Source organism: Perissodus microlepis, chromosome 7 (genome assembly GCF_051167445.1).
Source record: "Perissodus microlepis isolate ML-2025 ecotype Zambia chromosome 7, ASM5116744v1, whole genome shotgun sequence".
NCBI classification, from domain to species: domain Eukaryota; kingdom Metazoa; phylum Chordata; class Actinopteri; order Cichliformes; family Cichlidae; genus Perissodus; species Perissodus microlepis.
The window spans coordinates 8,615,493-8,640,479 of record NC_140467.1 but is presented as its reverse complement, the minus strand read 5'-3'; the positions used below and the strand labels follow the sequence as shown (position 1 = coordinate 8,640,479).

Sequence of the window (24,987 nt, the reverse complement as noted above, 5' to 3'; positions counted from 1 at the left end):
TGAATCATGAATATTTGAAGTTGAGAAATAATTTATTCACTTTCATCAATCAGTGTTATGAACAGGAGAAATGATGTCAATATTTCATCTTTGAAAAATTATGCTAAGATAGATGGTACCGTCTGTCAAAGCTGAATCTGCACGTTTAAGGACAAAAAACAAGCAAAAAAAGCAAAATAACACACTTGAAAGTGAACTGCATTGTTCTCAGATTTTTTTTATTTTCAGATACATATACATATATGTATATATATATACATATATATATATATGTACATATGTATCTGAAATAACAAGACAGTATTGAAAGAAAAATATAATTTTTATCTCCAGCAGGTAACGTATGGAACATCTGACCTTGTCTAAATAAATCAAAATTATAGTAAATAAATTACTTGTTGGCTGAAGGATGATGGATCAATGTATGAAGCTCATTAATGTTTTTTTCATAATACCGCTCTTCAGTATTCACCTGTGAAATATTACGATATTCTTTGTTACAAACACCACATATTAATTTTGAGTTTGTTTTTTAAGACATATTGCAGTTGCTACACATTTTTTTTCTCTTGACGCTGAGACCAAGGTAGAAGTATTTTCAAATCGTGCTCAGACGTGACCAAAAGATCACAATCAGATTAAATAAAGAGCGAAGGTGTAGATACAGGAAGAGAGAGAGACAGAGAGAAAGTGTGAGGAAATGTTGATTGGTATGAGAAAGATGAGGCAGAGACAGAGCGAGTGGGTGAGAGAGGCTTGGTACAGCTGTGTGATGGAACTGGGTTGCTATCTTAAATGAGGAATCCCATATGAAGGTCTGGATTAACCAAATTTAATCCCTCATCAAACAGACAATAACAGTGCAGCCTAATCCCCCCCAATTCTCAGATTAGTGCGCTCCTGCTCTCGTCTTGGCAGCGCAGTGGGGACCGGTGCCGGCCCGTTGAGCTCTCCTCCACAATGACCTCTGGATGAGAACAGGCTTACAAGCTGTACGCCTGAAGCTTCATCGCAGCGACTGGTAGTCAACAAAGTTTCACCAGATGAACGGTTATAGGGAGACTTTCACAGGAGATGGGAGGGTGAAAGACAGGACATTTCGGAGTTTACCTAAAATTGGGTGCAGTATCGGTTTTTTTTAAAGAGAGCTGTTCTCAAAGTGTGCAAAGAGGTTTGTACAAAATGTTAGGTTATGGAATATGATTAACAGCAACATATATTAAATAAAGCTCATAAAAAGGTGTTTCATTGCAAGTGACTTTGAGGACCTTGATTGTACTACAAAACCTGTAATTAGAGGTTGAGATATGGGGGGATGTAATTACCTCCAAGAGCGAGGACCCTGGAGTAAACAAATATGTTCGTCAAGCAAATAAAGGATTACTGCGTATGTGCTCGCTTCACTTCTTAACCCATCTGATTCATCTGGGAAATGCAAAGCACAACATAAGGCAAGAGGATGAGAGAGACGGAGAGAAACAGTGAAAACAAGAAAAGAGAGAACGGACCAAAACTGCTGACGCCCGCTCTTCTGTGCCGGCTGGATGAGTCTTTTCCTCAGATAAAACATAAATAGGCAAATTCTCGTTGGGAATATGTGTTTAGTTGAGAAATATTTATTTATGTTTTTGTTTACTTTTACTTTGAAATTTGTGAAGTACCCCCAAACAATTTGATCCCACAATTTCGCTTATTTATACATTCATATGCTACAGAATAATTTAAAGGAGTTGACCATATTTGAAGTTTGAAGATAATAATGCAAGGCTCAAGTCAAGGGCTTGTTAACTAGTTTAGTTTTGCTGATGAAATCCTCCACCACAAGTTCAAGCACACAGCTTATATTTTGATTTAAACCTCGGTTGACTGTCTCCAGCATTTTCTGTCGCTCGTGCAAATGCTGAGTTTTAGTTTCTCTCTTCTAATTAAGGTAATTGTGATTGAAGTGTGGCCTGTTTTACTGTAGCCTTGAGGCAGAAAAGGTTGTGTTTTTGCAGCGCTAAGCTGATAGTTGGTGGAGGTTGGTGGAGGTACCAGGTCAAACCTGAGACCCTCCACCACCAGGAGACAGATAGTGGAATCTCAGATGACCTGTGGACAATAAAGATGCGGAAAGACAAACTGAGACATCTCTGTCAACAAGCTGGCATACCTGAGAGGGAAACATGAAGAAGCAGAGCACATGGATGCTGTTTGAAATAAGATCTCATACTGTACAGATAAGACAGCAGATATTCTGCTTCTTACTATTGTATAGCAAAAAATAAACAATAAAAATAAGCATCATGCTTAATTTTTAGTGCCCCCAAACTGATGATGTGTCTTTGAACTACAATGTCAGCCTTTCCTTTTTTTTCTCTGTCTTCCATTTGTACCCATGTACAGTTATGTGTGTTTTTCCTTTTAATGTTCAAATGGTGTGCCTTACATTTTAAGGAATTTTCACTGGAATTTGAATAAATAACCAGCTAGCTCTACCAGCATTAAACTGTTTTTCATGGAAATACCTGTGTGTGTGTGTGTGTGTGTGTGTGTGTGTGTGTGTGTGTGTGTGTGTGTGTGTGTGTGTGTGTGTGTGTTCTTCACCTGTGACAAGATATCAGCTTTGTTGTAAATGCACTACACTTCGACCCACCTGGATACCTTTTTAACAACTATCCTGAAGAGGAATCGCTGCATGATAGTAATGGTGGTCTTTTTATGCTATATCATAAGGCTTTTCTCTGTCACACATAGACTGAGAAGCATCACACATTCACAACAATCTGCATTTAAAGAAATAAAGAACTGAATTCAAATTAACAATGCTTCTAATGCAGCGACTGGAAGTTAAAGATTTCATATTCCAGTAAAGAGCCTTCAAGTAAAGTAAAAAGCATTTTTACATTTTCATATATATATAACATTATACTTGTGTGTCTTAATAAATTTGTCCACAAAGTCATCAACTTTTACAGTATTGAGCTATATTTGCACAAAAGTACATTACTGTACAAAACTGCCTGTATTTTAGAGCATGTTGGTGAAGTGTATTATTAAAACGTGATTACTGTTTCCATATACGGTAGTACAATAAAATAAATAAATAACTTAAGATCAGATGTTTTGTAGTGCATAGTACAAGCATAGAAACAGGAATCTACATTCAGAATAAAAATCTATCTTAGTCATATTTTATTTTCAGTTAACAAAAAAGAATGAAACCTTTTCACATAGAGTAAAAAACAAACAAGAAAAAAACACCTGCACTCTCTGGCCTACTTTTAGTTTTCCCGAATTATTTTACCTTGAATTCTTTTGTGTTATATAACTTAAGATTATTTACCTCCAGGAACGATCTTTCTCTTTGTTTGTTTTTTTAAATAAACAATACTTGTAACAGTGCGCCTAACAGAGTAATACACCATTTCTCTGTAAAATAGCCTTTGTGTCTCTGCATTGTGTGTGTGTGTGTGTGTGTGTGTGTGTGTGTGTGTGTGTGTGTGTGTGTGTGTGCGTGTATGTGTGTAAGCATTCTTTGGAGCAGGACCAGTGCAGTAGTTATGGAGCTCAAGCGGCCAAATGTTGTACCGCTGCCAAAAACAGTAAAGCAGCCCCCACTGATATCAGTTATTAATATTTAACTGTCCACTATTAAAGTTTAAGGCGGTTGAGATGGAGCTGGGGGGAAAAGAGGCTACTTCATGATCACTGTCCGCACAGCACTGTAAACATGTTCACTAAAAAACCCCTGACAGTGTTACAGTGTGGATTTAGGTAGTGGGAGGCAAAAGTGCACAAGGCTATAGCTGTTCTGTGTGTGTGTGTGTGTGTGTGTGTGTGTGTGTGTGTGTGTGTGTGTGTGTGTGTGTGTGTGTGTGTGCGCAGACAGTATGTGAGGAGAAGACACTGGACATGATAAATGCATTTATTTCTTGCATGATCCTGATTGTAAAAAGTCTTAGCATGACAAGCAGAGGAATATAAGCACGCTGGCAAACCGGGGGCCAGCGTCAACAGCGTGCATGTCTTGTAATACAAATGAATAGATGCGGTGAGCAAAAGTCATGTTCAGAGGTTACAGTCTTGGCTGCTGATGGTCATATTTACTGTCCTCAGTCATCAGGGTGCAGCGAGCCTCGTGCCATTTCCTTTGTCATAAAACACCTTTAGATTTACTTTTATTTGTCACCATAAACCTGCGCCAGAAAACAAATAAAAACGCCATATGGTTTATTGTGTTTTATATTCAGGACACAGCAATAAATACATGGCTGAATATAAAAACATATATGAAAATATAACACATCTGACAGACTTGTGTGCATATTACACATTGATCAAAAATGGTTTTCAGAGCTATTTCTCAATAAATGTTTCTAACTTTTGGTGTAAATTCATTTTAGAGAATCGTGTTAGTCTACTGTATACAGAGTGAAACTAATTTTGTAAAACTTGTTGCCCCCGTCACAACATGCTGTTTTTAGTTTTTAGAGTTTTTTTTTTTTTGCCTTCTGAGAGGCTCGAGCGTGACCTCCTCTTGACGTACCGAGGTAAACAAGTCAAACCAAGGTTAAAACAGCAAGAAATGCAGCGTGAGATTCAGCGATGTTCCAACTTGCTCATGAAGAGGTTCTAAAAAAGAATAGGCTGGCTGGCTAAAAGTGAGCATGAAAAATACCCCACCTCCACGTTGACCCATATCATCCATTATGTGTGGTGATTATGAGAATAGAACTGCCTTATGGGTAGCCACAGTTCCAGGAACCAATAGCTCACTGTCAGGCTGTGTTTTAACCGTAGGGTGACCAGGTTTGTTACAGTTTGCTTTATTGAAGCCTCACTGAAGTCACAGCAGACGTGGTTAATCTGATTGCGTGGCTGAACTGCTGGATCAGTCGGTGACCTGCTTCAATTTATATTCAGATAAATGGACCAACAATTGTACCACACACAGGCATCTTCAAAGAGGTCATGACCACAAAGAGAGCACAGCTGTACACGGGGCCTGCGCATGATGCTGGATCATACACGCGCTCTTTTCTCTCATAAAAATCAAGGGCTTGAAATAAAAGGTGTGTCTCTCCCTAAACTGCTTTATGTCACAGTGCTTCTCATGCATAATGCATTCATTCAAATGGCAATGGTCTGCTTTAAGAAATAACAGGAGAACCTAAATCTTTGCAAAAATTAGGCTTTTAATGAAATTTCCATGAATGCAAATGCAGGCCAGGTTTCAGCGTAATTCTGCCCAGGAATTAAACTAAGTTGGCCCGGTTTATCTTAATAGCTGATCTCGGCCCAGTGGGGCTGGTATTAAGTCTGTCGGTCGCAGCACAGTGCTCAACGCAATCACAGCTTTGCCTTCTCTTGCGTAGCTTCCTCCAGTGACCAGCACAGAATTAACATGTGCGTGGACATGCACTCACACACACATACGCACTCACCCCGGCGCATACACAATTGCACACACACGCCTCACTGGATTCCAATATGATGTTCCTCCATTGATATTACGGATGTAATTATGCTGTGTTGATTATTAAAAGAGATTTGTCTGTGGACTATACAGTATTGTTTAGGAAGCGACGATCAGTTTCAGCCACAGTTCAAACTCCTGTGTTTGTGTTTAATTATTTTAGTTGTCATTAATTAATAAAATGTTTACGGTGGTTTGGGAATTTTACCTTTCTTAAGTTAGTAATAATAATGGATTGGATTTATATAGCGCTTTTCAAGGCACCCAAAGCGCTTTACAATGCCACTATTCATTCACTCTCACACACTGGTGAAGGCAAACTACAGTTGTAGCCACAGCTGCCCTGGGGCAGACTAACAGAAGCGATATCGCGCCATCGGCCCCTCTGGCCAACACCAGTAGGCGGCAGGGTAAAGTGTCTTGCCCAGGGACACAACGACCAGGACAGAGAGTCCAGGGATCGAACCGGTGACCTTCCGGTTACAGATGCGCTTCCGAAACTCCTGCGCCACAGTCGCCCAGTACTAGTACTAGTATATCGTCTTTTTTCTTTATAATTTATATAAAATCTTAAAATGAAAATGAGCAGACAACAAAGGTAATTGATTTCAGATTTATCACAGGACTGTATTCATGCTAAATATTAGTGTAATTATGGAGCTTGCGTGTGCGCACGTCTAAACTGCTGCTTTAGTTATGTGACATTTACTCAAAATAAGTGGGATCAGAACTTCATTATCAGACCATTTGAATTCAAACTGATTAGAATATTAAGGTGTGCAAGACAGACAAATGTCTCACTGATTAATGCACTGAGATCACAGTTTGTGGTCTGTGATGGTAAGCGTGAGCATGTGTGCACGTGTGTGTGATCTGCATGTATATACAGTCATTTCGGTCCATCTACTCGCACAGATCCTTCACAGGTTTTCCGTCTTTGTTGTTCACGAGTATCGTCCTTCACAGTTTTCACTGAGTGCATGAAGTGGATCTCTGTGCTGACATAAAGTGTCTTAATGGTTCTCCTCACTGAGCCATTGTGTGTTTGGTATATAGCTTCCAGTGAGAAGTGAAAAACCACTGGTCCCTTTACTCTATTCTAGCACAAAGTGACTCGGAGTAACTGCCAATGATAACTAGTAATTACATCCATTTAAAATGTGCATTATTTTACCCCTGTACTGAATAAACTAGTGAGGCAGAAAATTGTCCAGTTTTATCCTCTCTCTTATAAACACGCATTTTTCGAAGGAGGCATTTATTTTTGACAGGTTTTATCCTTGAGTGAGGCTAAACATTCTTCAGGAGTTTTCATACTAATATTCACTGTGACAGACTGACAGACACCAGGACAGACATACATTTAGTCACAGTAAAGTACCATGGGCCAAAATGAATGTCTCCAGTTCACTAAAGTGACTCTTACTATGAGCCATTGAACTTTGATAGAGGATTCATCTTTTGAACCTGAGGCATTTTGACAAAAAATATTATTTGCACCAGTCCACAAAGAGAACATGATTTCCTGGGTGGAAATGTACTTGAATGGACATGTGCTGTCTATTCACTGAGGGAACTTTCTCTTAATACCAGTCTGGCTCTGTCCCTATATGTGTGGACTCATTGTATGCATGTGGCACAAAGAGTGATAGGAGTCTTTAGAAAAGAGCGAAGCTCTCCACAGATTAGACTCCATTAGCATTTAAGGTACTGTCATAAATTCCTCCCAAAGTGAAGGGGAGAGGCAGGACAAATGAAGTAGGATTAATAGGGGCCCGAGCCTGACCGATAGTGGGGATTGTGAGGCAGGGTCACCTTGGGATAGGGGGGCAGGGTGGCAAATGTGTACGGGGGAGACTAGTAGAGGTAAAGGTAAGATGGACTTAGACATACAAGACTGACATATGAAATGTTCTGAACAGCTGAATTTTGATAAAAGAAGAAAGAGCATGGAAGGTAAAAGCTAAAAGGAGGAGATATGAGTTAACAGTGCAGAGGAACAGAGACAGAGTTTGTTAGGTCTCTGACCTTCTCTGCAGCTGACCCCCCAGATAGGTAATGAGGTCAACATAAGGAGACAGATAGCTGCTATGTGTCAGGAGGGATGAAGGTGAGGGTGAACGGCTGTAAATGCACACTTGTTAGTGCTTTCTTACTTATCAACAGCCCAACTTGTTCCCATATGTTCAAAACAAGTTTCAAAAGTTGATCTTCGTAAGTCTAGAACCTAAAGTTTTATGTAAACCTACAATATTATTAGCCTCACTTAGTAACAATAACAAAAACATAGAGCTGTCACCATTCTTATGCACAGATACACAGATTCTCACTAACTGATATCATGCATTTAGTTGTTGGCATGTTGTTTGCTAAGTTACATACACAAAGGGTGCAATGTGGAAGAGTAATGTTTGTATAATAACAAATTTAATTTAAGAATCAGATGGCTGTTGATATTAATTTGGTCATTAGGTTGTTTTTTTTTTTGAGTATGTTGCACATTGTGCAAATATTTCATGTGTTAAACTGCTGATTGTTTATGTGGATCTGATGAAGATGACCTTAGCTTAGTAGTGTCTGTATGCTAATGCTAACATGAAAATTGATATAATGCTGAAAACTTACTTTTTTTTTCATAAGTTCTGTTAGTTCGTTTCGTCGAACTATTTTGAGACGGTCCCTAACTGCAGCTTTTCCTGTCTTCTGCGGTGTTTGGCGCTACATCAGCCAAACTTTCCTCGGTGATCTAACGTGAAATCCTCGACAACCATAGTACCTTATTAAACCAAGGTAGGCTACACAGCTGTGTTTGGAGCCTTAATACTCTAGTTGTGCTACTTTGGTTATTTTGTAGTGACATACCACAGTCACCTGGAAAACCAAGACTAAATAAGAATTTTAGACATCTGGGATTCCAACAATGTGACAAAGAGTGATTTTCAGTAACTGCAGTAAGGTATGTCTGACTGTTGATTTTTATGACTTTATAGCGGCAGTGATGTATCTCTGGTGGTCTGGGGAACTCGTGGCCAGTGAAGTACGTTTGCTCTTGTTTAGCGGATCTGTCAAAAGTGTTACCCTATCAACAGCTACTTGTACACGACCGCAGCTACAGAAAACGCTTTGGGCACAAAAAGGAGCTGCTATAGGTTCCATGAGTAAAGTCAGGTGTTCAAAGCATCACCATTTTAAGTCTAAAAATAGTTGAACGCACTTTGTGTCACTGCAGCTTAAAACCACACTGATGAAAAGAGTCCAAGTTCAGAGTTCATTTGTGGTCCAAAACAAAATGCTGAAAGACACTTAACCTTTCAGACAAGGTCAGAGGAACAGCAACGATGGAGGCCTGCAATAGAAAGCAGGAAGGCAGCTCACGTTTTGCAGGTTTACATCTCCATAGCGAGTTTTGATGCTGACCAAGTCAGGTCTGGAGCCATGAAACTAATGAAACACCAATTTGTTCTCTGGAAAATAGCATCTCTATTCCTGGAAGATTCTTTCTTATTCATTCTTAATGAGCATCAGTAAGAATATACTGCAGATTCTTGGCAACTTCGAAACAACTTTATCCTTTCCTTTTTTTCCATTGGCTACAAACAATTTCAATTTCACAAGTTTGAAAGTTCTAAAAGAACCAATATATGGTTATGCAATCGGACACCTATTTGTGCTTGTGGATCTTATATCAAATTTCTAAGTAGACTAAAACTATATTTTAATGCTTTTTTTTTTTTTAAATTCTTTACTCTCAAACAAGGATCAGCAAAAAAAAAATCCTGAAAGACATGTAAACAGATGAATAATAGAGTACATATCTGTAGTATGGTATGTCTTAATGATAGAGGTTAGATCCTGACAAAACTATTGACTTACACATTCAGATACCAGATTTCCATTCTGGCTCCAGATTGTCCAGAAAGGAAAGCCAGCAACCTAGATAAAAAAAAATAAAACAAAAGATGTCCTCAGTGTATTGAACTTTCTTCATAGTCAGGACCCCAGCTCACAGTTATTAACATACTAGGTCTTTTTTAGTGTTACTTGCCCAAAGCACCCAAAGCATAAACACATATAAGCAGCCCGAGATGTGGGGTAAATTTTATGTACAACACTTTTCCTATCACACAAACACACTCACAGACTGCTCATTTTTCTGGCATAGCTTTGTTGCAGTATTGTGTTTAAAGTTGTATTTATATTTTTCTAATATCATAGTTTGATCTTGTCTTGATGCATGCTCAATCATCTAGGTAAGTAGATCCCAAAAAGTGGATTCTCTTCATCAACGTAGCGTGAAACAGCTAGTTTCATCTTCTTTATAAGCTCTTTCTTTTTATAGTCGCTCTGCTGCCAGTAGATCTGTTTCTGTTTGTGATTGGTCAGATGCTTCCAGCAAGGATGCCTTTCATATTAAGGCACTTGCAGCCAGATTGGAAAACCCCGAATTTACTTATAGACTTGATAATGAATGTTCATGTGACCGTTTAGCCTCACTGCCGATGTAAACCCAGGTAAAGAAAATCTATCCTCGGTATGTTGAACTTGCTTCATAGTACAGCGCATTTCTGCACATAGTACCATTCTGTGTTGGCCACTAGATGTTGAAGCTTCTAAAAAAAGTAGTCTTGTGATCCTTTTTCATTGATTGTAGATGCTCTGAAGTAAAGATGACTTGACTCTTTTTGAAGTTAGGTGTAATTCTGCAGTAAGCCAAAGTTGTTTTAAGGCCTTTAAATACATCGTCTCTCTTTTTCCTGTTGCTTTGTTAAGCAAAAAAAAAAAAAAATAGTTGTCTGTCTCCGGAAGCTAAATTGAAACGAAGAAAAGAAGACAACACATGTTGTGCTGTACAGTATTGATTTGACAAGCTATGATTAAACTCTACTTACTGGGTTCCCATCCATTTTAGGTTGCAACTGAAACCACAATTAGACTAGATGCTGAATCACTGACTTGCAGCAAGTCTGTAACAAAGTTTCCCCCCTTCTCTGATCTGCAGTTTGAATTGACTTTCAGCCAGCCAAGGAGGTGAGGGTGAATGTCTGCCTTTATGCAGCTTAACTCCCAACCTTTACAGTAGCAGGGACAAGGTGACTTACAGGTAATCTATAAGAATAAGGAGCCAGGCAGGCGCCCTGGGCTTTTATTAGATCTCCAATACTCCCCGGCCCCAACCCCAGTCCCAGGCTCGGCCCCAGATTGGCACTTGCTGGCTCCACCTAGAGAAGGGCTACGTCGCAAATTACTCCAGACAGCCACAATGACATCCACCTAAAAACCACCTTTCCTTTAACAGGGCGGCTAGGGCGGCAGAGGATAGAAGATGTCAGTGTCTCCTCGTATTCAACTGTGGAGAAAGTGAAAGAAAGGCAGAGAAGGAGTAGAGGGGTCTATCTGTCAGAGCTTAAGGAGTTTTCTAACAGTACATTGACCTTGAGTGGTTGCCATTGATTTCCAGTAACGCCTCCCAAACTGCGTTGCGAACCCCGCCGAGCACTGCGGGACCCTGATTGGGAACAGATTTCCCAAATTCCGATAGCGTGCCACCTGCCCAGGATGATGGATAGTCCTCCTGTATCCCATCAATCCTCACCTGCTGCCGAGGAGGTGACACCTGGGCCAGATTTATCATCATATACGACATCAAGGCTAGGAGCCAATCAGGGAGAGGTATACTAAACTGAGGCCCCTCCCCCACGGAGGGCTCCATTATGTTTGAAACAGATTTATTCCTGCAAAGTAAAAAGAGGAGGGGAGATGAGGAGAGAAAGAAAGAAGAGAAGAGAGGGAGAGGGCAGAGAGATGACTCTCTGGGATAAACAGACGTAGAGTAAATGATGCTTTAAGGGCGTAGTATGCTATTAAGTATTGCACATTCTTAAACTTGAGGAAATCACCAAAATGAAGGATCTGAGGCAGCTATATAAGACTTTTAAAACAGCTTACCAAAATAAAAGTTTCTTTTCTTTTTAAAAAGCATCATCTTCAGTGTTTTACAGCTGTTTCTGTACAACCGTGGTATAGATTCACTTTAAGTCTTCAAATTAGAGGAATGGCCCTTTAAAAATAAAGCCAGCAGACACTGATCCTGTCATTGCTGTCGTGTAGCCTACTAATATTGATATGTGTGATACATGAAATGTTTTTGTCAGTATCGCTTTAGGACCGACCAAAATACGGTTTATCGCATGATGAACTGATCTAATTCCATCGCTCAGAAATGGTCATCGAAGCAGAAGAGGTGATCACGGGACCATGAATGCGCTAATCCAATTAATATCCTCCTGTTCCTGCCACTGATTTTACGACTAGTTAAAAACCTTCTGCTGCTTTTATGGCTATTAGAAGCTAAGTGTGAGCTATCTTCTACTCCACTCTGTTTTTTTCTCCCCACCAGCATTTGGTGACCCTAAAAATTAAGAGCCTGTAGGGAGCGGAGGGTTCAACAGAGGCCAACCACCTCTGGTTCACCGCAACAGAAATCTAAAAAACTATCCAGAATGAGACCTGACAGTTGTGATAATGGTCCTTGAATTGCCAGGAGTTTTTCGCCTCTACAATTAACCTACCCTCTCCCTCCCCACCCCCAACCCTTTCTTTGCCCTCTTCTGCTCTATAAACCCCTCGTCCTTTTCCATCCTTCCCTCCCTTTTACTTGGCGGAGCTACAGCGGTTTCTCCAAGGCTCACCAGGCACAGTGCTTTAGCCCTGTGTAATCCTGCCAACCCTATTCCATTAGCCACGCGGACTAAAGAGCTTAACAACACAGCCCCATCGCAGTAGAGGGAAAGAGAGAGAGAGAGAAAAAAAAACTACACAACACAAATTCCTCAGAATACATGGCTGCTCAGTCAGTATTTACACTTTCTCTCTCTCCGCACGCCTTGCCATACCTCTTCCTCTGTCCCTTCATCTCCATGTTGCAAAGAAGCCCAGAATGGATTAGAGATGGCATCAATGGGATGAGACGTATTACCAATCAATTTGGAAAGAGCGTGGTGTGTTCTTATGAGTGGAAAACTTTGGATCTGGCCATTGTGCTGATGCCAAATGCAGCTGATTTGAAGATGAAGTTGTGGCTCTCTCTCTCCCTCACGCTCACTCTCTCTCCCTCTATTGCACTCTTCTGTCTCATTTCATCCAAAGCTACTGTTTCTGTTTAATCACTGAAGTCACTAAGAACTGTTTTGTGGTTCCACTGTATTGCCAAGGAGAAACGTGTTTGGTTTAAGAGGCTGTAAAGTAGCTTTGTACTGTTCTAAGGAGAAAGGAGGATAAACAAGCAGATTGGGAGAAACCTGATCAGTATTAATGGCGAAGGTTTAGTCTTTTGTCTTCCACTGACGCCTTGTACCTGACAGCCAAAAACGCCATTCTACTGATTAGATGGCTCTACTGAGAGAGTAAGACAGGCACGAGAGTCTCAGTCATGCTCGTGTGTTTTTTCTTCATCTTCTGTAGGACGATTGTGAACATTAAAATTTATTTAAGTTATGTCAAATCATTCTTAAACGTTGTAACACATAAACACTTATCAGATGAGTGTCCTCCACCACCAGCTCAGAGATTATCGCGGTACGGCTGATAGCAGCATTGGATGAGGGGCCTTAGGAAACAGGGGGGACCACGGGGGGGTCTGGGCAGGTTGTCAGCTAAGGGCAGAGGGTGTGGGGAACAGGGGCAGAAGCTGCTGCCATATTTCTTCATGAAGGCGACAGTGACAGAGGAGCGACAAAACGAATGGCCTGTCAAAAGAAATGAGAACAAATAGTTCTTGCACTACATAGTAAGAAGACCCTTCAAGCATCAAGGGCTGGTTTGTTTGGAGGCAGAAACCAGAACCCAGACTACAACTAGCATAACTGCTGGCTATTTTGAATCCTGAGTCTTACTATAGTAATGCTCAACGGTGATGAGGCCTTTAGCAGTGAATTAAATGTTTAGAAGTTTTTTTTTAGTCAAATTACATGGATGATATCTCGGTACCAGAGTCAGAAAACAAGTGCAAATATGAAACTTATGATGGCTGAACTTTCTTATGTTTGGCCAACATCTATTGCTCCTGTTTCTGAAGCCTCTGGTGTCTCGGAGATGTGGACAAGTATCCATTTGGTGCTGCGGTACAGTAGCAGCAGCAGCAAACACATCAACACTTTATCTATTATTTTAAAAAAAAAAAAGTCAAAATATGCTCTGAAAAGGGCAACGTGGTTGTTAACAGTTGGTTTATAAAAAGAGGGTCCTATGCTTCAACCCTGACAGGCCTTGTTTGTGTGGCGTTTGTGTGTTTTCTACATGCCCGTGTGGGTTTTCTGTATGCATGTGTAAGTGTACAGGACCGACAGGACATTCATCTTTCAGATCATTCTTCATCACATAAGATAAAGTGGTCCTCTAAATACTGAAACATCTAATTCAACCTGATCTTCTGTCAGAAATGGTGACCCATTAACTCTGAACAATCTTCAATGATAAACAGAGTTAAACTGAATATGCCTTGGTGTAAAGTGGATAAAAATAAAGTGGATAAAAAAATATATCAGCCCTGCGTCAAATTGACAACCTGTCCAGGGTCTGCCCTGCCCCTCACTCTATGGTAGCAGGGATAGCCGCCACCCAAGACCCAGGTTGGATGTAGGGCCAGGGCAATATGGCCAAAAATATTTATCACAATATATATTTGAAAATTTGCGATAATGATATAACTGACGCGAGATAAAATACTTTACAACTCCACAACTTTATTAGTGCAAAAAAAATAAAAAATAAAAAACATCACTGTATTTTCACTTAAACAAGCAGCTGTTTTTTTTATGTGCATTAAAGTTATATAAAAATTTAACATAGCAAATGCAAATTCCTTTCTGACAGTTTAACCAAAAGGCATTTCCAGTGGAAATTGGCCGACATATCCTGAGCATAACCATGTATAATATCCACAAAACTTAAAAAGAGGTTATACACACACATTGCGGTAATATTATGCTGAAGCATAGTACGTATTGCTCCGCGAGGCTCCTGACTACGGTAGCCTTAATGCTCCGACAATCCATCAAGCGGTGCGGCTTCGTAGCTTACGAAAGTCGTACTAGACATTTTCGAGCGCCGTGTACCACATAAAATCGGTTCAAGGTCAGTAAGCACAACCAGAATTCATACATAAGGTGCAACGGATTATAAGGTGCACTGTCGATTTTTCAGAAAATCAAAGGATTTTAAGAGCACCTCATTTTCACAGTAATAACGACGGCCCGCTGGCATGCTCTACCAACAATTGTGCTTTGGTGTGTCTGATGGATGAAAGGCAAACCAGTTCCACACCACTGAAGTTGCACCATTTTTACAAACCAATTCTGGTTCATCTGTTTCATTCAACAATCCGCTTTCGCCCTTCTCATTCTCCGTCGCCGCCATGCTTTTTTTGCCATGTGGGTATGAATACAAAGGCACTGCGTATGCACGTTTTACCCATATTCTATCACGATATTGGATTTTCTTATCATTGCCTAACATTATACCGGTATCACTGTGAACGGTATGATATGGCCCAGCCCTAGTTGGATGGATCGATTTTTATGTCAAATAAAGAAAGATTTGACCAAGTACAGAAGATACAAAAGAACTCTGAATGAAACAATGAAACAGGAATATTTAAATGTACATGTCATGTATAAATGTGTCTGAAAGACGGATGCCTGGTGTACGTGGAGTGAATGTTCTATGCCAATATTAACCAGCTCTTAGTCAAATTTGATCATTTTTGCCCCCTCCCCAAAAAAGATACATTTATTTGCTTCTGTCAGACCACATTTCCTGGTTTGTAAGTAATGATCTACCTGGACCGCTGGACATGAAAAGGTGGGCCCTATGTTAGAGTTTTAGTGTTCTGACCATGACCTTTTTTGTGTCACTGTCTGAACAATGTTTGCTGGACTCTTGAATTAATAATTAGTAATTTGATAAAGCGTCAGTTTGTGCATATTGCACATTATCTATTTGGCGCAACAAACTGTCGTTTGAATGTGCTGTCACTCCATTTTCTATTTGTCTTTATGTCTTTCTCCCCTCATAACATGACTGTCTTTTGCCATATTGCAGCTTCTCTCCTGGCTGTTTTTTTTTTTTTTTTTTAATATATATTCTTTCCTCCGTCTGCCTCTTGCCACTTCTTTTTCTGTTTCATCATTAGGCTGTCCCACGTTGAGAGGAGAGTAATCTGAACTATGTGTCCCAGGGGCCCATTCCTTTACTTCCTGCTGTAGGAATAAGCGACCTATTGATTAGTTATCAGCCCGTAATTGGGCTGCGATCTCTCTGGCCCTCAGATATCCCCTAGATATATGACACTCCTGACAGCCTGAGAGGTGGGTGAGGAGGCAGGGGGTGAGCAGTGGCGAGGGTTTCCTCCTGCCTGCCTGCCAACACTTTACTCAACAAAATGCCTTCTTGACCGCGTAGATGCCAATTGCAGCCCACTTCTCTTCTTGCGAAGGGATTTTCAACATCATGCCAGGGAAAGATTATTCAATCTTTCAAATTATACAGCCAGCAAGAGGTCCAGCAGGATTTTATGCTCTGTGTTAACTATGAGCACCCATTTTTGCCATTTTCTCATAGGAATAAACTCTGAAATTGTAATCAGAGTTTTAAAATGAAAATGGTGCGGCTTACTGAGAAAGAAACTTATATAAGCTCAGAGTAAGTACACCATTCGCATATGGATAATTGCCTGTGAGGGATTTCAATACAAATTGAGGCTCAGGAAGCGGATAAGCAACAGGAAGGGTGTCTCTGCTCCTGTGTAAGCATCCAAATCTACTGTGAGTGTGCAAAGAACCATGACTAACTCTGACTAAGTCTGTTTGTGCGTTTTTAGGGAAAGCTTAAAGATACTTTCCTCTCTTCTTCATCTCGCTTCTTCTTGCTGTCATAACCTCCTTTTTCCCCCTCTAAAAATAAGTAAATAAATCATCTGTCGCTCTTAGGATCTCTTTCCGTTTGAGTGTTAAGTGTATGTATTACTTGCCACATGCGCCCACATTTCCCTGAAGTGTTAATTGTGAGTGTTTGTGAGCGTCATCAGAGTTTACAGAGCACCTGTTCCACTGGGTTCTCCAGACAGACACAACATGTCAAACCCTCCATTTAGCAGGGAGATTAAAGCTTATCACTGCCCTCCCCCTGCTCCCTCGCTCCTCCCGTCTCTTCCTCAAAACCGCATTGATAAACATCTCACTTCCACACTCAATATTGCCATAATCAAAAGCCCACCTATTACATGAGGCTTGTTCATCATCTCGCCTCACTCGCCCTCAGTCCAGTAACGGTCAACCCTTTTCCCCCTCCGTTCCCCTTCCCCACCCCTTCCCTCCCCCAGAGAAGAGAATATCCCAGTGGAAGTGCATTTGTCTCGTGGCATTAATCTAGTGGAGATGTAAAGGATTGTTGTATGAGGCCATGGCGCTCTGTGGGCTGTATTGTCTCTGCAGCTTCCTCTGTGACAGAGTGCAGAATAACGCAGAAGGATGTGAGTTTAGTTTGCCCGCACACTCACACACACTCCTCCGCTCCAAATTATTCTTCAATTTCTGGGGGACGGATGAGGAGATTATCACAGCGAATTTAAAATTAATATTTGCATTCATCTGCAATAATCTTAAATCACACTGTACGCAGAGGTGTTTATATTCTCATCTCTCTTTTTTTGTCTGAATCTTTAAATACTCTCTAGAAGAGTCTCTCTGGAGAAAAGAGGTTTGTGTGGGAAGACTTGGGTCATGTGATCTGTTGTATCTGTAATGTACTTCACATCTGTCTGTTATGGCTGCTCCCTGATGTACACAGAGGTCTGTGTACATCAGCCTCTTGGAAGCTGTCTGTATGTGTGTGCGTGCAAGACTGAGAGTACCACTGCAGCCTGTAGTCATCTTCTTTCTTTTCTTTATATTTGTGACTAAGCTTTCGGGGTTTTTTTTTTCAGTTAGATTTACCATAGTTACCATGGCACATAGCGTTTACTTCCACATTCTGGTCCTTATATATCAGCACTTAATTTCTTTTTTCTAACTTTACACTATTCTTTTATATAATCTAACTCAGGGTGGCACAGTGGCTAGCACTGGCACCACAGAGCAAGATGGGTTCAAATCCAATCTGGGGGTCTTTGTGTGTGCAGTTTGCATGTGTGGGTTCTGTGCGGGCTTCCCCCCACAATCCAAAGACGTGCAGGAGGTTAGGGTAATTGGTGATTCTAAGTTGACCATGTGTGAGTGAATACTTGTTTTTCTCTATGTTTTGGTCCTGCTACAGATTGGCCTGTCCAGGGCGTACCCCACCTTTCACGTTGTGATAGCTAGGATAGGCTCCAGCACCCCGCCCTACCCCCTTGATCCTGAATTGGAGAAGCAGAACAAACTGTGCTTTAATATCAGGGATATACAGTATATGCATGGAACAAGTGCAACATTTTACAGAATTTTAATTAGTTTAAATTATTTATGTTTACATTGCCAACCAGCTTAATCTTTAAACAGTCTATCAGCACTATGGTAACATCATTACAGTACTTTTGTCTGACAAAAATAAATATATATTTAATTTACACTGATGTAAAACACAGAAAATCCTCACATTTCAGGGGTCGTCAGTGACCGTTCTTGGCTCTGCTGCTTAATAATGAACTTAAAGAATTGATTATTTATTTAAAAATGTTTTTAAATTATTTTTCTTTCAATTCTTTCAACACACACATGCACACTTTGTGAGTGTGCATGTGTGTGTTGATGAAGATGAGGAGGGGGGGGGAGGAGAAGGAGGACTCTTTGCAACTCATCTATGTATGATGGCACAGTTGCACTCTGACTAATGGGGAAACTCTTTATGTATATGAGTCACATTAATAACAACACAGAGTGGACAGTGTGGACATTAATAACAGTGTACAGTTGCAGAGAGCATATAGTGCAGTACATATACTAGAACAGCCACATCAATAATAACTCATAATCTCCAACTAGAACATGAATCATCATGCCATGTGGACACTGGAAGTCACACAGGCAAACCCTGTGTTCATGTAAACACCTAAAAATAGAACATCACAGTCATTAGCCGCAAAAGGCTAAAATTGTCCCAGTGTGTCTCTCTCAGTTCAGCAGACTATTAGAAACCATTAGCTTTAAAGGGAAATGAATAGCTCATGCACACTGTATTGTTTTTGTTATTTACCTGCTTCTCCACATGCTGGGTGATGCACGGTGGGGCTAGTTAATGAGGCCAATAATGTAGCAGTGTGTGCCTAATGAGAGAAGATGAGCCCAGGTTCCATACAATTCACATTTAATTTTTGTGTATCTGTGTGTAAACATTATTACATTCCTGAACCAGGACTATTGAATCCACAATTAACTACTTCACAGAAAACCTGCTACGTCCGGCGTCACGTATTTGTGTGCTGAAAAAGCCTTTAAAAATCATCAGCGCACAGACTGTGCTGTCGGCACACTACCGATATCCTACTCAAACTGCACTTGACATTTTGCTGTTTTTTTAACATATATGATAGAAGTGTATCCCATGTTGCACAGAGCCAGAGAGCTGATGAGACCGCTCAGACGACGCCTGTGATGTCCACCTGCTGTGAGAGACAATAACCAGATGTGAAGAGGAGAGTTTGACACATGCAAGTCTGCTCATTGTGGCTAATTACCAGGCTGAAGCATCTTTCTGTCAGCCACAGAGCCACACAGAAAGGGTGCTACAGTACACGCTGCTTTTTTCCCCCCCATAATCAAATTCATCCACCCGGGTGAAGCCGAAACTCGTGTTTACTTGTGCTGGATTCTCAAAAATCTTCTCCGCCATCTGAGTTCAAACAGCAGAAATAGACTGAAGAAAACAACAAAGCAACCTCACTTATATCAGGATGCCCTGTCTGTCTTGATATAAAGTAATGAACAAACTCACTTGTTGAGGGCCTGCTTCTTCACGATCAACCTGGAATAGTTTTTTCAGCTTATCAAATCCCCGCACTAACCAACAGTTATAGCAGCTATCTGCTTCCTGAGCAGGTAAGTGAATCGAAAGGGTTGTAAAAGTCTGATTAACTCAGGGCTGGGGAGCTGGATAGTCAGATAGTGGGTGGGGAAATGACGACCAAGACCGTTCTGTCAGATGTTCCTCTTTGCAAATATGCCACCATGTTTCTGCGATGTGGAAGCTTATTATCTTATTAAGCATTCTTTTATTTCCCCCTATAAAACACTGGCAAAGGGAAGCGTGGAGCTCTTCTTGCTTCTCCTTGTAATAGCTTCTCACGGCTCCTCATTCTATTACAAAAGATACAACGGTTAGTTAAGACCCCACGAAACATTTCATTTTCTTTCCCTCTAATTAAATGTGTCTCAGATGAGCCCACTGAGCCCACTTGTCGGGTTGTCCTCCATTTGGAGTGCCACCAGAGTTTAATATATGGCATTAAACAGGGATTGAGGATGAAAATGAAGCCTACCTCCCATTGGGAATGTAATGGATGATTAGAAGACATAATCTTAGTAATACAGAAATCCTTTAGTTTCTGTCATTTTATTTAAGTTACTGTCTTTTAAATGTGGTAATGACTTTGGCTATTTTTGGCACAGTTAAAATTTCAACACTGAGGTTATAAAATTCCTATTTTGAAAATGCATAGAGTGCGTGTAATGAGTCCCCCCTCAAATTTCTCATTTAAATGAATATACTGCAGGGGTTTTGTACATGGTTTTTCTATATGTTGTGTGAAAATGATGTTTCTGCATGATATTTTGGAGACACAACTAGCCTCGTCTTCTCCAAATAGGTACAGCTGAGCAAGCATATAAGCAAACTATTTCTACTGTAGCAAAGCACGAAACAACCACATGAACATTATCTGTAAATGCAGAACGTGAAGGAACCTCAGAGGCAAACAAAAGGTTAACGTGCTGAAAATAAAAAGTGAGGTCTATTGCAACATGCACATAAGTCATACTGTAATGAGGATGTTTTAAATAGATGTAACAATTAGTAAAGTCACTGTACCAGTAAATCATAAGGAAGTCCTGGAGCACTGGTTATCAGTTACCCAGAATGCCTCGGTGTTCTCCTGGGGTTAAACTCTGAAAGGTCAGACAGTGTCTCATTTACAGTTTCTGTAGCTTCCAAATGTAGGCGACGGACAATTAACACGAAGCTGGGTTGTAAACGGCTGCGACAATGGCATTTGTAACACACACAAAAATGTTTTGTAAAAGCCTCCGAGAGTTCAGTGTTTCATTCTTTAATGTATTTAAAGCTATTGATGAGGTTTAAGCATTTCATGCTCCCAGTGGGACACTTAAACTTTGACTGGAAGGAGACACTTGTGTTCATTTTATCTGCACTTAATTCATTTGGAGAAACATTTCTAGTAGGTTCCAATCCTGTAGTGTGTTTTTATTATTCTATAGTCAAGCATGTGATTATGGTATAACGTTTAAATTCATATGCTCTTAACTTTCCTCCCCACTTACACTGTGTGCAAAGCAATCTTTTATGCTATACACTTATGTGGACCCCCTGTATTGTGTGTGTGATGTAACAAAGACGGCAGTAAACTTCATGTGTATGAAACTCCAAAGGGAGGCAGAAAGTGATGCACACAGGACTATTAGCCCTCAGTAATGCAGTTGATGCATTGGCTCTAGTCTTCTTGTTAACCCTTGAGACTCCAGGCAGATAAATCCTGGTTTAAGAGATCTGGCAAACCCAGAGCTCACGCAGCAACTTGTGTCTACTGTTGCATCAACTACAGACTCGTATATGACTCGAGCAGCTCTCTGTAACCACACATATTTTGAGCATTCAAGCTTATCTTAAATGCAAAATTATAATTTTTATTCACTGCCTCATTTTGAACTTTCTTACAACCCTTGATTGTAAGATCGTTTTCTACATAGCTACTATTCTATAGGACACTGAGAGGGTGTAATGCCATTACAGTGGTTCAAAGACCTAAAAATGGCTTCACCTTAAACATAAAAGCAAATATTCATTGTCGTTAATTTAATGTTTGCTTCCTGTACGGTCCTGCCAGTCTGAAATTTACACTCAAGCAGCAAAAGCATGTAGCAGCATCAGATGGGACATCTCATCTAGCTAATATTTATTCAAAAGCATCAGAAGGGCCCCTGATGTGTGCTGTAATGAATAAAACACGATGTTTATCCTTCCTGTTTAACGTTAAGTCCCCATGAACAGTCACGGGGACCAAGAGAATATTTACTTGTGTTGGGACACCGGGGAGTTGGATTATCTGCTGGCGGCTTTGTAGTTTTCTGAAGTTTCCCCGTGTGACATGTTCCAGGGAGAGTGCTCTTATTTACTCTCCGGTCCTGTGTGTATAGCCCTGCTCATTGTTTGTTCTTATGTGCCACCACTCCTGAGGACTGCGCTTCAGGAGAGAAAGAGGCGTACAAAGAGATAGAGAAAGGCCCGCTAATGCTGTGATCATTACATGGGAGGACACAGATGAAGATGTTGTCATTGCAGACTGTTTCACAAGAAAAGGATTTGATATTGACTTGCATTTAGTGTAAGTGCTTTATCGCTTGACATGTATAAGAAAATGGGTTTACACCGCCTGATAAGAGTCGCCTGCAGTATCTTTTTGCACCGAATGGTGGCGACATTGGGTTTCCAAACAGTGTAGACGAGCCAGACCCGTGCCGTGCTCTTTTCAAACTGTTTCGCCTTCTTACTCAACCTCCCGATTCGTGTCATCTATTTCTGCGATTAGACGAAGAAAAGAGTGTGAACAATTAACGTGACGCTCATTTTGCAAATGTTTTTTTTCATACAATTACTTTGTGTTTGAGCTGAGAGTTAAAACGGTAGGTAGTGTGTAAGAAGAGTTGGAGATTTATTCGCTTATTAACAAGAAACCTGTGAAATAAATGGGATAAATAACTAATTCAAAAGTCTATACAAGGCTTTACATGCGGCCAGGATCAAGAAGGTTTGTCTAATTAGTGTTTAAGAAGAGAGGCTGTAGTAAATCTGACATAATTCGACTTGAAATATTTAAGTTGGTTAAGTGAAAAAATGAAAAAATAACTTAAATGTCAAAAATGCGCTACAGACCAGTTTAATTTATCGTTAAACTCTTAAGCGTAATTTGTTTTCTTTTGCTTGCTTTATTTTCATACGCATGCTAGAAAAAAACATTAAAATGAATATCAGGTTTTGTGTGTAAATTTGTGTTTGGACTTGGACGGTCCGAAAACTTCGTTTCTTTACTATTATGCTAATTACGTCCCGGGATCGCGCTGCTCATTGGCTGAGTCTCAGTCAATTTCATATTTCAGTCCTGACGTCAGGGCGCCTATAAAACTAAGCAATGCTTTTTAACTCGTCGGCTGACTGATCCCTTAGAAAAAAAAAATCTATCAATCCTTGGGTGGAGTTTTTTCCCCCGTCTCCACAAGGCAACTATTTGCCCGGGACACGAACGTGAACCTCCTCAAATTGGCGCACTAATCCTAAAAGGAGCCATGAAGTGTTAAACGGTAGAAACGGAGAGAGCGGCGCTCAGATACCCGCACGCTGGGAGAGAGGGAGGAAACAGCGCTGCTCCAATGCGTCTGTGCAACACAGACTGAAGAGAGAGAGAGAAAAAAAAACTTATCGACTCACAAAACCTGAACCTGCGCTGCGCAATTAGTGCGAGAAAATTCACTTTTTCCTCCGGTTTTGAAGAAAATAAATAAAGAAATCAAGCTGGCTCAGTGCGTGTCTCAGCAGCCCACTTTGACAGGTGCTCCTCACCCCCTTTGGAGGACTGTCAACAGCAAGAGGATGGCATCAGAGCTGGCAATGAGCAACTCCGACCTGCCCACCAGTCCCCTGGCCATGGAATATGTTAATGACTTCGATCTGATGAAGTTTGAAGTGAAAAAGGAGCCGGTGGAGCCCGATCGCAGCATCAACCAGTGCAGCCGCCTGGTCGCCGGGGGATCCCTATCTTCCACCCCGATGAGCACGCCTTGCAGCTCGGTTCCCCCTTCTCCAAGCTTCTCGGCGCCCAGTCCGGGATCAGGGAGCGAACAGAAGGCGCACTTGGAGGATTTCTACTGGATGACCGGGTACCAACAGCAGTTGAACCCCGAAGCTCTGGGTTTTAGCCCGGAGGACGCCGTAGAGGCGCTGATCAGCAGCAGTCATCAGCTCCAGACCTTCGATGGCTATGCCAGAGGGCAGCAGTTCGGCGGCGCAGCCGGCGCGGGGGGCGCAATGGCCGGGGAGGAGATGGGATCAGCGGCCGCAGTGGTGTCCGCGGTTATCGCTGCAGCCGCAGCTCAGAACGGGGCTCCCCACCACCACCACCATCATCACCACCACCACCACACAGGGGCACACCACCCCTCCTCCGGGTCTCAGTCCAGCGGCGGCCCGGGGGGAAACCACCAACACATGCGCTTGGAAGAGCGGTTCACGGACGAGCAGCTGGTGACCATGTCGGTGCGGGAACTGAACCGGCAGCTGCGGGGGGTCAGCAAGGAAGAGGTGATCCGTCTGAAACAGAAGAGGAGGACGCTAAAGAACAGAGGCTATGCCCAGTCCTGTCGGTACAAGCGGGTCCAGCAGCGGCACGTTCTGGAGGGAGAGAAGACGCAACTCATGCAGCAGGTGGACCACCTCAAGCAGGAGATCTCCCGGCTGGCCAGGGAGAGGGACGCCTACAAGGAGAAATACGAGAAGCTGATCAGCACCGGCTTCAGAGAAAACGGAGGATCCAGCAGCGACAACAACCCTTCTTCCCCGGAGTTTTTCATGTGAGTCCCGGCGCTGAAAAGTTTTAATAAGCGAACCTCACCAAAAAAAAAAAAAAAGAAAAGAAAAAGAGTTTGCGCGCAGCTAAAATAGGTTGTGTGTGATTGTGTTGAAGCTGCTTTTAGTTAAAGACTAAACCAGTTTTTCCCAATTTGTGTCATTTTAAAAGTATATTGTTTCAGAAACCCAGATTTGTTTTGTTTTGTTTGTTTTTTACTTTCTAAAGAATACAAATTAGGAAAGGACTCTGGATAAAAATACAGTACCCATACATTTTTAAAAAGGATTTCTCTCCACTTTGTGATGTTTGCCTTTATAGAGCTGCTGCGACCGATCGCATAGCCTTCCTCCTGCGCCTCATCCATCCTGTTCCCTTTACACCCATATTTGTTTTGTGAATTAAAACAAAGAACTTTTCAGACTCAACAGCTTTATTTGATGTGATTTTGATTTTGTTTGGTTGTTTAAAGTCACTCTGTTTTAATATGCTTTACTTCATTTTCATGTCATTCACCCTGTCTGATGAAAAATATCCAAACTGCGCCAAAGTTTGGAGAGACTTGTGTGAGTTAAATGAAGCCATGCATGCTGGTCATGTACGGATTGTTTGTTTGTTTTTTCTTCTTTTTCTGTTTTTTTTTTTATTCTACCTTTTTGTGAACTTGTGTATAATTGTATTATACCGTGACTGCATTGCTCAGTTT

At 41.2% G+C, this 24,987-nt stretch overlaps 1 protein-coding gene across 1 annotated transcript in view; it reads left to right on the top strand.

Moving 5' to 3' along the window:
- The first annotated feature begins 22,844 nt into the window (after positions 1 to 22,844).
- Positions 22,845 to 24,987, top strand: part of mafb (MAF bZIP transcription factor b) — a 44,931-nt gene continuing 42,788 nt past the window's right edge. The window contains exon 1 of the mRNA XM_084933169.1: positions 22,845 to 24,285. Within this exon, the coding sequence (XP_084789295.1) occupies positions 23,309 to 24,285 (977 nt within the window). The 5' untranslated portion in view covers positions 22,845 to 23,308. The remainder of the gene's footprint in view (positions 24,286 to 24,987) is intronic.